This window comes from Protopterus annectens, chromosome 10.part0, assembly GCF_019279795.1.
Source record: "Protopterus annectens isolate FY-2018-M chromosome 10.part0, PAN1.0, whole genome shotgun sequence".
Classification (NCBI taxonomy): domain Eukaryota; kingdom Metazoa; phylum Chordata; order Ceratodontiformes; family Protopteridae; genus Protopterus; species Protopterus annectens.
Window position 1 is genome coordinate 1,067,517,611 of NC_056744.1, and position 16,336 is coordinate 1,067,533,946.

The window sequence follows — 16,336 nt, forward strand, 5'->3', positions numbered from 1 at the left end:
TCTTCTAATACAATACACCATATGCAGTAGGCACAGAGATGTTATTCTGCTTTTTGGCTAAGCTTACACTTTTTTTTATAGTGTATACTCTTCTCTCTCATACAAAATCTTCCTTGTGTTTACATAGACAGTACTCAGAATTACTGTTCAGTATGAGAACCTCGGAATACAGAGTACGGAACACCAGAAACTTTCTTCCAGTGCATGTCTTCAACCCAAGACCTTTCCTTTACAGCTGCAAAATTGTAATTTTTGAAAATGTGGTAATCAGCTGCACAAAGTCCTCATTCAACATCAGTTTCTCTCACTGGTATTAGGTTTCTTCAGTCTGAGATTACATTACAATAGAGCTAGGTATTAATTAGGTTGATGCCCCAAACAGATGGGAAATCTGATCTAAAGGACAGTGTATAGTAAATAGTTATACATCTGCCGAGTTTATGGTTTATGATCACAGTGGGAGGTAAGGAATAAATATCTGCAAATATTTCATTATATAGGCTTTTTGTGGGCCAAACATTTTAAAATTTGATGGGTAATAAGAGTCGGGGGAGACAATGCTAAATGAAGCACTGACATTTCATCCAAACCGAATATGTGAACTGAGAAAGCTGAATAGCTCAGACATGCCAGAAAAGGGGAGAAACAGTCCAGTAATACTTTTTATTAATACGTGGCAGTGTATGGATAATTCTATTAATACGTGGCAGTGTATGGATAATTCTGTAGTAAGGAAAGTACATTTTGGGGAAAGTAACTGTTCTATTTAATTGTACCTGGAGTTCATTAATCACTATTCATTCTTCCAGCTGTGTTATGTTAAGTAGCATTTAGTGCTTATAACATATTTTAGTACAATTACCTGTTGGTACAAATTTACTGTGTACTGTCCTGTCTTGTTTAAGGCATTTAAGGCTCCTTTATTCTCCGTCAAGTGCATTTCTTGATATCATATCTCTGAATGCCACTTCTTTGCATCATAAAAACAGAGATTGGTGTACTGATGTTTCTTTTACAGGATGGCTCACTGCAATGGTGACAAACTGTGTCCATTTGGCCAAAGGGGCATCCAACTACTAAGAAAGGTACAGCAAGAGGCCCTGTATCCATCTCTGGCTTTTTCTTCCCACACACATACTGAATTCTTACAAGAATACATGTTATGAAGAACGTGTCTGATGACATCTGATTTCTAAAACATCTATCTATGGCATGCTTCCACTGACCATCAGGTGCTTGGCACTGCTCCTTATGCACCCCATACTACGCTGTGGGGTTGGGCTGACCTCAAATCATTGATGAGTTGGAGACAGGAAGTGTAAATTCAGTGCAGAAACAGCAGCTGTCAACACCAAAAATGCTGTGCTGCATTACAAGGCTTCTTTTCAGGCCCTAAATCCTGAGCAAGGTAACTTTGCATTGTGAGCTGGACAGAACTTGAGAAATGACCCGTGAATTGCAATTGCTCCAATCCCTGGCCACCACTGAGGCTTTAACAAGTGATCTCTTTACCCACATAGACATGCCCATCCTCCCTGCCACATCAGTTGCCCAGTTCACTAATTAATCCTGTGTTGCCAGAGTAGTAGTCAGGGCTTTATTCTTCTATGGCACTAAAGTGTCTGGAAACATTTTATAGTTATCAATAACATCACCAGAAAAACTATATTGGCATTCTTTTGTCTAGTAGCATTTCTCTCTCCCTCAGGTCTCCCATACACAGAATGTTGCAACTGAGAGACTTCAAAAATAGAGGCTTTAGGGAAGTCTACACACCTGAAAAATAAAAGAAAGCTTTGGTTTTATCCAGTCCTAATGAAGGTGAATGTACACCCCATCTAGTAAAAGGAAAAGTGTTCTGTTCTGCTGACTGGTCAGAATCACTGAAAATATAGTAATACAATTCTGTAGCTACTATTGGACTAACAACTGTCTGCAAATGACATCTAACAGTCTTTACAACAACTGCTGTAGTGGGTACTGTGCTTTGTGTGTTATTCATTGCAGCATTGAGATTTTTCTAAAACATGCCCTATCCCCCTTACATGATGTCATGGACTGGTGGGTTTCCATGTAAGTGTAACTATCCTTGTATTCTTCATTTTCATCTAGGCTACCTTCACATACCCCTCAGCAGGACCCTACACCTCTCTCCTCAAAAAAGCAAGCAAGCTTGCCTCTCATCATTCCTGTGACATCCCATTGTGTCTAGCAGGTGGCTCAGAGGATTAAGACCATGAGCTGTTAATGAACTCTTCATGTGGTCCAGGATTTGATTCCTTCACCCTCCATTTGCCCAACTGTGTGATTCTGAGCAAGTCACTTAACCAGAGTTCCCATTCTAAGTCGGAAAAGGTCCATGGAGATCGGTGTTCTATCCTGGCTAACAAATATAAAAAATAATTATGCAACAGATATCCCCAGCACCTAAGCTGCCAGTCAAACCATGGTCATGTGAAACATACACTTAGTGCTTCACCATCTATGTAACAAAACTGATCCCATCTGAAATCCACATGCAACATTCCATACTCTTCTACCTTCCTCTTCATCAGTATTGCACTCAGTATACCTTTCTCCATGTGACCTTACTTAATCAACAAATTCCTTCAAACATGGATATGGTGATGGCGTCTTTGGAAATCAGCTGTCACTGATATGAAGCAAACTGCCTCATTATATAAGAAAGATCCCTTTGATCAGATCAGATCAGATTTAAAAAAATAAATTACACAGATGTGGGATTATACAGTGTTTTGTTGCTGCCTCAAGACTTTGTTAGAAACCACTGTTAGTTGATTAAAACCATTTTATAGCATATTAACCTTCTAGAGATAACTGTGTTGCATAGCTACTCGTGTTTGCTACATAATAATAATAATAATAATAATAATAATAATAAATACAGAATAATTTTACAGCTAGTCCATTCTCTAAGCACAATAATGTTGTCCAAGATACATGCTAATATGAAAAGAATGACCATTCATAGATGTAGAGGCCCTCTGCCTGTCATATCAGAACACCTCTGGGTGTGCATTATTTCCAAAATAAACACACACCCTATCTGGAATTATTGCTTGCTGATTACTGTACATATTCGTCCAGCTGCTACCTGGATCCAATTTAAATATATGTTCAGCTGCCGAAAATAAAACATGCATCTCTGCTTCAGATTTTCTTTCAAACTCTGCCCTCCATCTCAGACTTCCACCACCAGATCATTGAGCTTTCCAACATACACACTGCATATGTTCAGTTAATCTTTAACAGCATAACTCACTATGGGTAAACAGTTCCACTTCTAATTTTCTCTACTCCCTCCCAAAACAAAACTTGTGGATTTTATTTCAGGAATTATCTTTTGGACTATCTCTACTCTTGGCTAAGAAATGGATTTAGACACTCCATGCATTTTTCACCAACTGATATATCATTCCTCTTTTAAGCCACCCACCACCAGCTTTGTCTATCTTTAAGCAAACTCTTCTTTCCCTCAATCAGAACACAAAACAATCTTCAACACTGCTTTTATGAAGTCAAGGACTGGTATACCTACAAACAGCAGAGATAAAATTACCCAAGCAACAACTGCCAGAAGCAAAAGGCTCTGAAGAACAACACTGATCACTTTTTTCCATAGAAAATCATTGCTTGTGTAATTCCCAAGTGTACACTTGAAGTGATTCCCTTCTTTTTGGAGATCTCCCTTATAGTTGCTGCAATCACAATGCTGGTGTACGTACAAGTTTGGAATGTAGGGGATGGGCTTGCCCTCACATCAGGAGATGCAGAGGGCTTGCCTCTGACAAAACATCAGTTTAGTGGGGGGTTTTTTATGTCTATGTTTAAGTATTAGTTTTTCAACATTTCTGAAGCTCACGGTTTTGCCATTCAGTATTTCATAGTAGAATCTCAAGGATTTCCTTTGTAAGGAAGTGTAGGAAAAGTTTTTTTTTTTTTAATGTACTAGTTAAATTTTCAATAATAAATTCAAATACCACCTTATGTCCATTCTAAAATTCCATTATTTCAGTAGGTTCAGCATGGAAAATGTAATAAATACAACTTACTATTTTTTCAGATGCTTTGACTAACAGAGAAAGCACTACATCTCTGGGCCTCAGCCAAAAAGGGTTTTTTGACTAAACCCAGTTGGACAAACCATGTAAACAGAAGCAAAGCAAAATAAAATTAATATATCATGCCACATTTTTAAGAGAGAGATGTCACAAAACAGCACTGACAATTTCTGAAATGAGATTTCATTAATCCTGATATGAAAAATTATTCTGCTAAAATGGCTAATGATTATTACAAAGAGTCATTTAATTCTGACATTATTCTATAGTTTTTTTTTTCTGAGAGGCAGGGATATTGCAAGTTGGCAGGGCATGGGGGCTACATCTGCTAAATCCCCTGCAAAAAACAATTTTGAGTGTTTTGGCATTGGAAGTAACATTTTCTTTCAATAAACTGTATTTTAGAGAACTGGGGTTAATAAAATCTGATATGGGCTGTCAAGCTTCACTAAACAGACTGTAGAAAACAATGAAGCAGCAAAAGCAATACAATTAAAAGTTCAAAAACTGGATGTTTTGCAGCGATTATAATAAATAGACAAACACACACTGTGTGTGAATATATATATATATATATATATATATATATATATATATATATATACACACACACACACACACACACACATATATATATATATATATATATATATATATATATATATATATATATGCACACACATGCATACACATACACACAATTATATACATATTGATGCACACACTCACACAAATATATCTTCTTCTTTCGGCTGCTCCCGTTAGGGGTTGCCACAGCAGATCAACTGTTTCCATTTCTTCCTGTCCTCTGCATCTTGCTCTGTCACACCAACCACCTGCATGTCCTCTCTCACCACATCCATAAACCTTATCTTAGGCCTTCCTCTTTTCCTGTTACCTGGCAGATTCATCCTTAGCATCTTTTTCCCAATATACTCTGCATCCCTCCTCAGCACATGTCCAAACCAACATAATCTTGCCTCTCTGGCTTTGTCTCCAAACCTTCCAATCTGGGCTGACCCTCTAATATACTTATTCCTAATCCTGTCCATCCTCGTCACACCCAGTGTAAATCTTAACATCTTCAAGTCACACCAATATATATGTTTATATAAACAGACACACACACACACACACACACACACACACACACACACACACACACACACACACACACACACACACACACACACTTTTTCCGTTTTTTTTTGTTCAAGTTGTAGTTCTATACCTAAATAAAATGTCTGCCATTTAGTCTGCTCCATGGCACATAAGGCATAAATCCATGACTATGACTTGTCTGCCCCATACCATTATGAAACAACATCCAAGATCCAAGCACTGCAGAAGCCAGACAGAGATCAGCATTTGGGTAAAATGTCATGCATGTCACTGGACTGCCATAGCAAGGTCTACTTTAGTACAACTTGCCAGGTAATGCCAAAGGTGTGGCTAAGTTACAGCAAAAAGCTATCTTTCCCTGCTACATGACAGCTTCAATCCTTGATTCATGCATTTCTCCCAAATGTCTGCAAAAAATGCAAAGAAGGGCTAATGCATGGGACAGTAAGGGGACAGCAAAAGTTCTACATGGTTGTAGAGGCTGGAGGGCAATAAAAAAGTCAGTTATTTCTTGAGAAATTATTTTTAAACTACAGTAAAATGCATTAAACATTATTTAAAAAGAAAGAGTCAATATCAAAAGAAATTAAAAGAGGGCTAACTTAATTTAGGGTGATGAGCACTAGGAGTTCACAGTTAATATTTTTCTGTTGCATTGCACTTTTTTAATATGAACACAGAGACAGAGTGATAGCTGACAAATCCAAGCAGACATTATACACTGTAGATATCCTTCCTCTGGCAAGACACACAAATGTATGTATGTAGAGATCAATGCTTCATGCTTATCTCAAAACTGGCTACTCACCTGGAAAAAGCACTTTTTCTACTCGGGGATCTGCCTCAAGGAACTTTGCTACAGCTAGTGCATTCCTAAAATGTTCTTTCATTCGTAGGTGCAATGTCTTCAAACCACGATTGCAAAGGTAGCAGTCAAAAGGAGAAGGAACACCTCCAAGTGCTATAACAGATCAAAATAACACCTGTATCATTAGCAAGAAACGAATGATGAGCATTAAATAGTCAGTAAATATTCAAATCCAGCATGTTGAATAGATAGCCAATGCTCTCTTCACGTTTACAGACTACATTACCATATCCTTTAACATGCTGTTCCAACCTGGTTACCCATGATGTTTTACATTCTGGAATATGAGCAGAAACACTGTTACTACGGCACTTGCTACTTTGCATACTCAACCAAAAGCTGCTCTCTTAACAGCTGTCCTGGCTAAAAAGGTTGTGTAGTAACTCACAATTCTACCTAACCATTTTCCTGTTTTAAAAATAAGTGATCATGGTCCAACCTGCATTTCTTGAGGGAAATGGTTAACATGCAAGAAACACTGCCATTGCACTGACTCTTAAAAATGCAAGCAAGCTTCTACTGGCAGCAACAGGAATGTGTGAATATTTGTCAGAGCTAGTCCTGCCACACAGGATAACTCATACAAGCATCTTGTTGCCCAAGTGCATCTTAGTATGGTCTGAGTGGGGTGGTGAGGGTAAGATGAGGATAAGCTGAAGGTTAAAATACCACACTGCTACTCTAAGAGAAAACAAGCCTGTTATCACAGACTTTTTCCTATACAAAGGGTGAACAACTATCTATACATTTGACCCCAGATGATAGTAGCACATGCATGGAATTAGGAGCCAAAAATTAAGCTAAAAAATATAAAGTTTTATTTACCAAAAGTAACATTTGCAAAGCTAATACATGAACAGTGTGTCACATTACGTGTTCAGAAGAGGGGAAAAAAAAGTCTTCGTGCTGAATGCTACTTCTTGTCCATAAACATCCTATGGCACTATAATCCGTACAGCTGAATAGTAACCAGAGATGCAGCATGCAGGACTAAATGTTAGCAGCAGAACTAGATTCTGCTTATATATACTCACTATTGAGAATTTCATACTTAGCATCCTCAAAGATGGAGCAAAATATGTTTCCCGCATTCATGAAATAAATATGCAAGAAACAGCAGTTGTGTTTCTTCATAAACAGCTCATCTAAACAATGACTGTTAGGCTATGCATTTGTAAAGTACAGACACGCAGGTACTCCCTATACTGGTAGTTTTTTTAAAAATATTTTTATTGAGAACATTACAGCAACTACTTAAAAGGATTTCACATTATACCACTTTATTCCTAGACCACACATATTTATTCTACATAATAAGACCTCTGGCAGACGTCCTGCAGCAGGAAGAGGTGCTTTAGATTTCCATTCAAAAGACTTGCCTGTCCTGGCCTTACTTTTTTCCATGGAAGCTGCATCAGGCAGTGATTCGCCTATCGTGGCTCACACTTGCATCCTGTGCACTTAGGTAAAGAAGGCACGTGCACTACCACTTTCTTCAGTTCTGTTCCCTAAAAGAACCAGAGGCCTTTTGCAATATATGCATTATTCGGACATAAAACTCCATTAACTGTTTTACACAAAACATCATATATAATGAAAAGGTGGAGACACGTTGTTATTCAAAGAAGCACTGTTTAAGGACATATGGGGTACGGCATATTTAAGTTCTGCCTATAGAATAAATATTTACAAAAATGCTATGCTACATCAAGACTGCACTTTCTGCAGGTAAATACTTTCAAGATAACAACCTAAGCTGTGCAGAAATAAGAAAGGACAACAAAAAGACAAAAATGTTGCAAACACTAAAACTAGGCAAGAACACCATTAAGGTCACATTCTGACCAAAGGAGACCCTGTTATATGAATGAAAGTCTAGATTACTATGCTTTGTAAATGTGTGAACCAGTGGACAAGTATATACAACAACTATAAGACATTCAGCCAGATGCAATACCTTAAATCAGTTTACCTCATGCCTGCAAAACTTGAGATGTTTAGCCAAATGTGATCCTTCAAATCAGTCTGTGTTCTCCATACTCACAAAACATCAAGACGATTTACTTCTCCTAAATTTCATGTTAAACACAAAACATGTGAACATACTGACAAAAGCTTTGTTTTTTTGCAGGGGCACAGCCCCATTTACCCTTGATGTTGGGACTTATGCCCCCTCCCCCATAAAGTATTCAGAGAAACAGCTTCCAATGGAAAGAGTGACATTAAGCTTTTGAAATATATACATTGTCGGACAGCGTCACTAGAGACTGCACTGTTCCCATGGCAGGCTATACTGCAGAGTTTGAGATAGCCATTAATGTATGGAAATGTTTGACATACACCTTCCTGGATTAATTCTGGCTTTTAAGTTGCTGGAAAATGCTTATGTGGTGTGGAATTGTACCTATTTAAGAAGTCAAAAATGCTGCTTTGATGTGCTGTATACTCTATATAATACAATAAAAAATCTGAAAGTTGGACAGATAATCAGAATAATATGCTAGTAAAAGCATAAAACAGCATATGTAATTTGGACTTTATCCCTGTATACCACTTGAGCTGACTGAAAAAAATCACATTTGAAAAAACTGCTTAGGCAGAATTAGAGCTCTTTAACAATGGAAACTCCTGTTCAGATCGCAATGTTATCATCAAGGTTGAGCATACAACAGTATGCTTAGCAAAACTCACTGACATACTTGATTCTCTAATATTTTTGCATCAAAAAACTGTATCATTTAGTAGAATGTTTATATTTGTACACTGTGGAGCCGTATATGTAATGTCATGAAGTTACTACTGTAAAAGTTGAAACAGTAATAAAAAAAAAAAAAATTTGAATTTGTGTGTAATACCTGTTTACAAGAGCTAATCAAGGAACCTTTGGATGGTTCTAGTTTCCTGAAACTCTAGGAGAGCCAAGTGTGCTGTATATCGAAGAGCACATCCTTGGGCAAAGAGTGTTCCCAAAGAACCGCAAATGTGAAGTTAATACATAAAGCCATGGCACAGTATAATATTAAGCTGTTTTAAGAACATCTAACAGATAAAGAAATTGGTGCTGTTGTTGATTTCTTCAGGTGTGCTGTCCTCAACACTGCATACACAGCCACTGTACATGAACAAAAAATTACTAGATACCTTAAAGTGAACTAAAAGTATAAGACAATGCGACTGCATAATACCTTAAAGACGTGCAGATAGGTGCGTGTGTGTATGTGCCTTACATGAAGTTTGGGTGTCGGGCTGGCAACTTGGCACCGTAAAAAATGCTGCCAATCATTAGAAGACCGGTAATCCGCTGTGATGACCCCTAACCAGGAAAAGCCGAAAGAACACAACTCACAAATCAAGATGTACAGTTAGGTTAGGGAAAAGAGGTGTAAAATTGGCAAAGCCAGCAGCAATTTCAAAAGGAACTATACAGACAAAATGTCAGACTGAAACAAAATTGGTTCCTATAGATAGTACCATGTTATGAGTAAAATGCATTTCAAAAGGCATGAAAAATATTTTTTATCAATATTAAGATGCTTTCACAAAGGAATAATTTACAAAGCAAAATGCAATGCATTCTCAATTTTATAAAAAAATAGCTCAGCAAATTAAAAAATGTAAAGCAATACTAAACCAGCAATTTTAAAATTCTGAAGTAGAAGTTTCCATTCCAGAATTACAACAAACCCTCCTAAACAGATCTTTTAAAGGAGAACTCTGACTCACACGCCTGAATATAGGAAGGTAGCAGGTTCCAATGGACCAAAGCAGGGCAAAAAAAAAAAATAACTGTCAAATGTCTCAAGTCAAGTCCTCAAAGCATTAGCAATCCCTCATCAGTTGACCACAGTTGCTTAGCAAAAATATAATGGTACAGCAAGTACTTCAAATAAGACGGAATCTTGCATGAAAGGAGAGACTGAGAATTTTGAAGTACATTTGCCCATGGACGAATTACCACCAGCAAAGACCACTGAGGAGCTATCCTACACACTTCTGTACTCATGTCTGACATGTTGTGGCTTATTGAATCCTTTGCTGTCTAGCTTTAGATCAAATCACCACATCAGATTGGCTATGACATCCTGATGGGGAGGAAATGACATTATTCCAGTCTTGGGCCTACTTGCACAGTGAATTTTGAAACTATGAACCATGAGATCTACAATGAGCATCTAGGTTATCTGATCTTGCAGCACAAGCATGACAGAGTATGTCTGAGGAGTGCTGGTCATTAACTTCACCAAAGAAATTCTCTGTTCACTGCAGATGATCTATCACCTTCAGAAAGCCCAAGGTCTGGGGTACTGCAAAATGAGCCAGAACAAAGCCAGCACACAAATTACTGTCCCTAGTGCCAAAGATGGAATACAGGATCTGATCTAGGCTAACACTCAGACCTATATATGTGTCAACCTATCATATGGAAAATTGTTTATTTCCTGCATGCAGGATACAAATTCCAACAGACTTACCCTTTTTGATCAACTGGGAGACCTGGGAAAGATGAGCTGGACTGACATGTACATCAGCATAGCTTTGATTTTAGCCATGTGGAGTTTCAAATAATTCCATGAGACGCACTCAAAAATTGAGTCCAAATGGTCCTCTAAAGCCGGAAAATTAGATACCCTCTTTGAAAAAAGGAGAAGTACTCCTGAACATCAGTGTAAGACTGAAACTATATATTTCCTTTAAGGGATCACTCCTGTCAGCAAAATGAACATGGCAAAGAAAACAGTAGCCAAACTCAAACCCTGGGACACACCACATTCTGGTGCAGAGAATCCTGTAGAATTTAACAGATGTCATTCATTAAGTGCATCCAAAGCCATAAAAGGTAAATCATTTTAGGGCAGTCATAGATAACCTAGATGCTCACTGTGGATCTCATGATTCATAGTTTCAAAATTCACTGAGCAAGTAGGACCAAGACTGGAATAATGTCATTTCTTCACCATCAGGAGGTCATAGTCAATCTGATGTGGTTATTTGATCTAAAGCTAGACAGCACGCTGCCTGCTGTGTTTCACTAGCTTCTCAAGTGACTCTGAAAACTTTCCGGCCATCTGCAACAACAGCCTGATCATCTGTTCTCTTGCCAAGTGTAAGACCTTTTTCAGTGTCACATGTTTAGTATGGATGCTATTAGACAGAATTCAAGTAGGTGTAAGCCAAGCTTTACTCTTAATGTAGCAGAACAACCAGATAAAATATGAAGCAAACTGCAATGTTGGTATACACAGCACATTAGTAAATGTAAAACCTTATTAGGGCAAGTTGATAGTAAGGCATTATGCAAATGGATTACAATATTTGACTGGTATCTGAAACAAAATCATGTGTGGCATGACAAATGTTTATTGTGTAACTCATATAAAACTGCTTTCTTTGTAAAATGTCATAAAAATACAGTGCATGCCATTATTCAAAGGTTAGACTTTGCAGACAAACATTTTAATGGTAAAGAACCAGAAGAAGTTAATATGCTTACATCATATTCAGATGATGAACAGTTATGTCCTGTCATCACTTGTGAAAGGTTTATTTCAGAGTTACAACAGGAGTCAAATCAGTTACTGACAGAACCTCTAGTACATTTTGTTACAAAAAATGTAATAAACTTCAAAAAGACAGACACAATGAGTTCAGAAATTTAGACAAGTTATACAAACATTTTTTCAAAAGTACAAAGGAGTTTTAGATTCAGCAGAACAGGTTACTGAGAAATATCAGCAAGACTGTGCAACATTACAGGAAACTCTTGAACAGCAGTTATAGCATAAAGAAAATAAATTAGCTGAACTAACAGAGACTGACTTCCTGTATACAACAGCTGACCTTAAGAAAACATTGCACAACAGCAGGAAACTACAGCTGATCTGTACAAAAGAAATACATTTTATAATATGTTTGTGTTTTGAAAATGGCTAAGCATACATGGCAGGATCTGATGTATGGAAAAATCATTCCCAAATGTTTTACTTTCATTGAATTAAACCAAGACATTTATCAGTACTACGGTAAAGTACAGCGTATGACTGCCATTTTCATAGCATAGTCAAAAGGTAAACGAAATAGTTCTAGTGCATAAAAATTAAATGAAAATCGTTAATGAGAGTAAAAATCTGAAGTCACAAGACTGACGTGCATGTATTTTGTTTTCATCTAAATTACATCTGTTTATAATGCACAAGAGAAAAGGCAGACAACAGCAAATGTAAATAATGTAAATATAAACATGTGTTAGTTATGCCAGTATCTATTTTTTTTTTTTTACAATTGTTTATAATTGTATAGTAACACAACACCAAACAGTTAAAATTCTGAATTTTAGAAAGAAATAAAATCAGAGATGGTATTAGTCAAGCATTCTTTGTAAAATGAATAGCAGGGCAGTTAAATAAATAAAAAAATACTGAAATCCAAGTGAAAAAAATATGTAAGCTAATTGTAAAATAATGTCTATTTATGTAGTATAAATGCATAGTTATGCAAATCACAAATATAATAAGTGTTTTACAACTGCATTCTAATATCAAGTTGCAAGTTTATTAACAGATAGTTAAAAGACAAATGTTAAAAGGGCTAACTATAGTTTACAGAGTCTGAAATGTGAGCTCAGACCTTCCCAGACTGGATAAATAGTTACAGGCAATGCTGGGCAAATAAGGTAAAAAGCAAGACTGGTTTACAGACAAGTGGCTTGAATTTTTCTAAAACATTATTGTTATTAATTCAATAAAAGAAGCAAAAAAACCCCAGCGTGAGCAGGTGCTGATCCTCTTGAAAGTATAGTCCAACAAAACACTGACGATATGAGTTAATGTAAATAAAATTGCTATTTATTCCAAAAATAGTATAAAAGGTCAGATAAGCGCTTTCGCATTACTGCTTCATCAGATCTAAAACAATCCAACAGAATGCACATTACATTAAATACTGTGGAAGTCAATCAGCAATTAAACAATCAGTATAAGGCTCATAAACATTTTAAAGGGAAATGCACTTTAGACATAAAAAATGTGTATAAAATACTCTTGTAGTAAGTGTACTTGCAAGCATATACAAACAAGAGCAAAAATTAAACTAAAGCACTATTAAGGACAGATATCTCTATAATAAAAATATATATATGTGTACTATTAAAGAAGGGGAAATTGCTTTACATAAGACCTAATGCATAAGATATGCATAAAATAAATGAAGAAGAAAGATAAAGGACTAAAATAAAATAAAAACATATATGGGATACTGTCTGCTGCTCTCACAAATCAATAAACAAGTGTCTGTAAGCTAATCACTGAATGAACTAAATATATAATTCAAGTGAACAAATTAGTAAAACAATATCAAAGGGAAATAACTGGTTGTCTGAATATGTGACAAAACCCCTGTGTTACTTATTTAACATTTCTTCTTTGCCTCAATTTGGGTCTAATTGAGGCTCTCTCATTTAGTCCAGAGTCTTCAGCTTTCAATATTATTATCCATTCTGTTTCTTTCCCTTCAGTATGTGTTTTAATGTCCCCGCCTCTAGGATTGGGATATATCACTTCCAATACTTTGAAAGAAAATGTATGTTGCGCGTTTGTCATACTAATGTGTTTGGCCAAGGCATTGTGTGCAGTACCCTTTTTCACGTGATAAATATGTTCCCTCATTCGGTCTCTGAGGGGACGATTGGTTTTGCCAACATAGAATGAGGTGCAAAGTTGACATTTTGCTAGATAAACTACTTGTGATGTCATACAATCAGCTGTAACAGGGGTGTGGTAATATTTTCGCATGTCTGGATGAAAGAAGCCAGGTGTACTGTCTATATAACAGCAGAAATTACAATGCCCACAAGGTTTCGTGCAACCATCTCTCATATTATTGTAATTGTGTGTGGTGTGACAAAGCTTCCTTTTTAAATTATTTTTATTCCTATATAGAAATTTAGGTTGGTCTCCAACTATTGTTTTAATGTCATCATCTACATGCAATATTTCCCAGTGTTTGCTGATTATTTCTCTAAGTTCAAGGTAATCAGCCGAGAAATAAGTGGAAAATTTGAGACCTTGTATACTTCCGGTATTAATGTCTAAGGGAGATGTTGATTCATGTGGTCCAAAATATGGTAATCCTTTGGTAGATCTTAATTCCAGTGCATCACTAAGATGCCTATTAATTTCTATCCTGCTATAGCCTCTAGAAGAGAGTCTATTTCTTAAGTCATTCAATTCAGTTTCAAACCCAAGGTCTAGGGGATTAAGCCTGGAGGCTCTGATGGCTTGGCCTCTCATAATGTTCTTGAAGACATGGGGGGGATGCATACTTGATCTAAGTAATAGATTATTGCTATAGCAACTTTTCCGATAGACACCTGTATTAATAATGTTGTTATCAAGCCTCTCTATGTACATATCCAGAAACTCAATTCTATGTTGTGAATGTTTCATGGTAAATTTAAGACAGGTGGTAAGATTATTCATGATGGTAAACATTAAATCAAGTTGTTTTAAGGTGCCTCTCCACAAAACAAATAAATCATCGACAAATCGTCGATAAAAAATCACATGCTGTTCAAATAACTCTTCTCTGAATAGAATATGTTCTTCCCAGTAAGCCAGGTACATATTGGCGCAGCTATTGGCACATGGTGTGCCCATAGCTACGCCGTCCTTTTGTCTATAAGTGCAATCATCAAACTTGAATAGGTTATGTTCCAAGACTAACTCAAGGAAACAAGTTATTAAGTCAATTTTCACAGGTGTGTAATTGCTATGTTCCTTCAGATAATCGGTGACATATGACAACCCTAGGTTATTGGGTATGACTGTGAATAAAGATTGAATATCAAACGTAACAAAGAAGTAATCCATGGTAACAATCTTATCCTTAATACAGTCATATAAATCAAGTAGAAATTGTTTGGAATCTTTTAATACGACTCTATTAAGGTTTAACACGTCTAAGATGCTTTTCAACATAGACAGACAAGTGCTCTGTTACCCAACCTCGACCGGATACTATTGGTCTCATGGGTGGATTAGTTGGGTTCTTGTGTATTTTTGGAAGGCCATGTACAGTTGGTGTAATAGGGTAAGGAATAATGAGGTACTCATATAAATCCTTATCTATTAACTGGCCCATAAATACGTCATGTATCGTGTCATGTACATATCTGATCGTTTGTTCAACATTCTGTGATGTAGTTTATGAGCCTTATACTGATTGTTTAATTGCTGATTGACTTCCACAGTATTTAATGTAATGTGCATTCTGTTGGATTGTTTTAGATCTGATGAAGCAGCAATGTGAAAGCGCTTATCTGACCTTTTATACTATTTTTGGAATAAATAGCGATTTTATTTACATTAACTCATATCGTCAGTGTTTTGTTGGACTACACTTTCAAGAGGATCAGCACCTGCTCACGCTGGGGTTTTTTTGCTTCTTTTATTGGATTATTTCTTCACCATAGACCCTAGCGCTAACCTGAAACAAGATAAGACTCAGTTAATTATTGTTATTAAAACATAACTGTTAAATGTTCACATGCAACACTGTTTGGTAATTGTAATAAAACATAACGATTGTGCATATATGTCATTAATAATCTGTTTGCAGGCAAATGTTAAAAGTTAAAAACCTCAGTTACATCAAGTATAGCCGGCAAATGGGCCATAATATACATACAGTTCAAATCAATTATGCAGGAGGGTATAAATATCTACTAGTAGTAGTAAACAGCAAAAGCTTTATAAAAAAAATATCAAATCAGACAAAGCCTTTGTCCATAGATTGTTAACCTAATAAAGCAAAGGTATAACCAAAGTGTTAGGCTGACATACATTCTATTCTCACAGCATGAAACAAATAAACAATACTGCAATACTACAGGGGGAGGGGTACTTTCTCCGTTTTACACTGACTGTAATAAGCAGTACTGCAGCAGGGTCTACAATAGAGCTACAGGAAGAAAAATATCTCAATCCTTCTTGACAATACTCTTTTGGGGAGGGGAACAGGTATTAGTGCATTAGAAATACTGGTAAACAGAATAAACCTGACAGGTAAGATATTTTACAAGTTGTTAATAGCTATCATGCTAGTTATTATTGTATTTCTTAGCATTAAATTGTATTTACAACCTGTTACAAGAGATGGTTTAAAATTGCTTTATTAAAACTATACAAGAGAAAGAGAGAGCAAAAATATGTGAAAAAAATGAGCAAAACTGGTCACTATTTTTAATACGTTTTTGGCAAGATACTGTTGG

General features: G+C 36.4%; 1 protein-coding gene across 1 annotated transcript in view; it reads right to left on the minus strand.

The window, feature by feature from the left end:
* Nucleotides 1–16,336, minus strand: part of CTH (cystathionine gamma-lyase) — an 814,142-nt gene that overhangs the window by 166,703 nt on the left and 631,103 nt on the right. Inside the window, exon 8 of the mRNA XM_044085811.1 lies at nucleotides 6,013–6,165. Coding sequence (XP_043941746.1) covers nucleotides 6,013–6,165 — 153 coding nt within the window. The remainder of the gene's footprint in view (nucleotides 1–6,012; nucleotides 6,166–16,336) is intronic.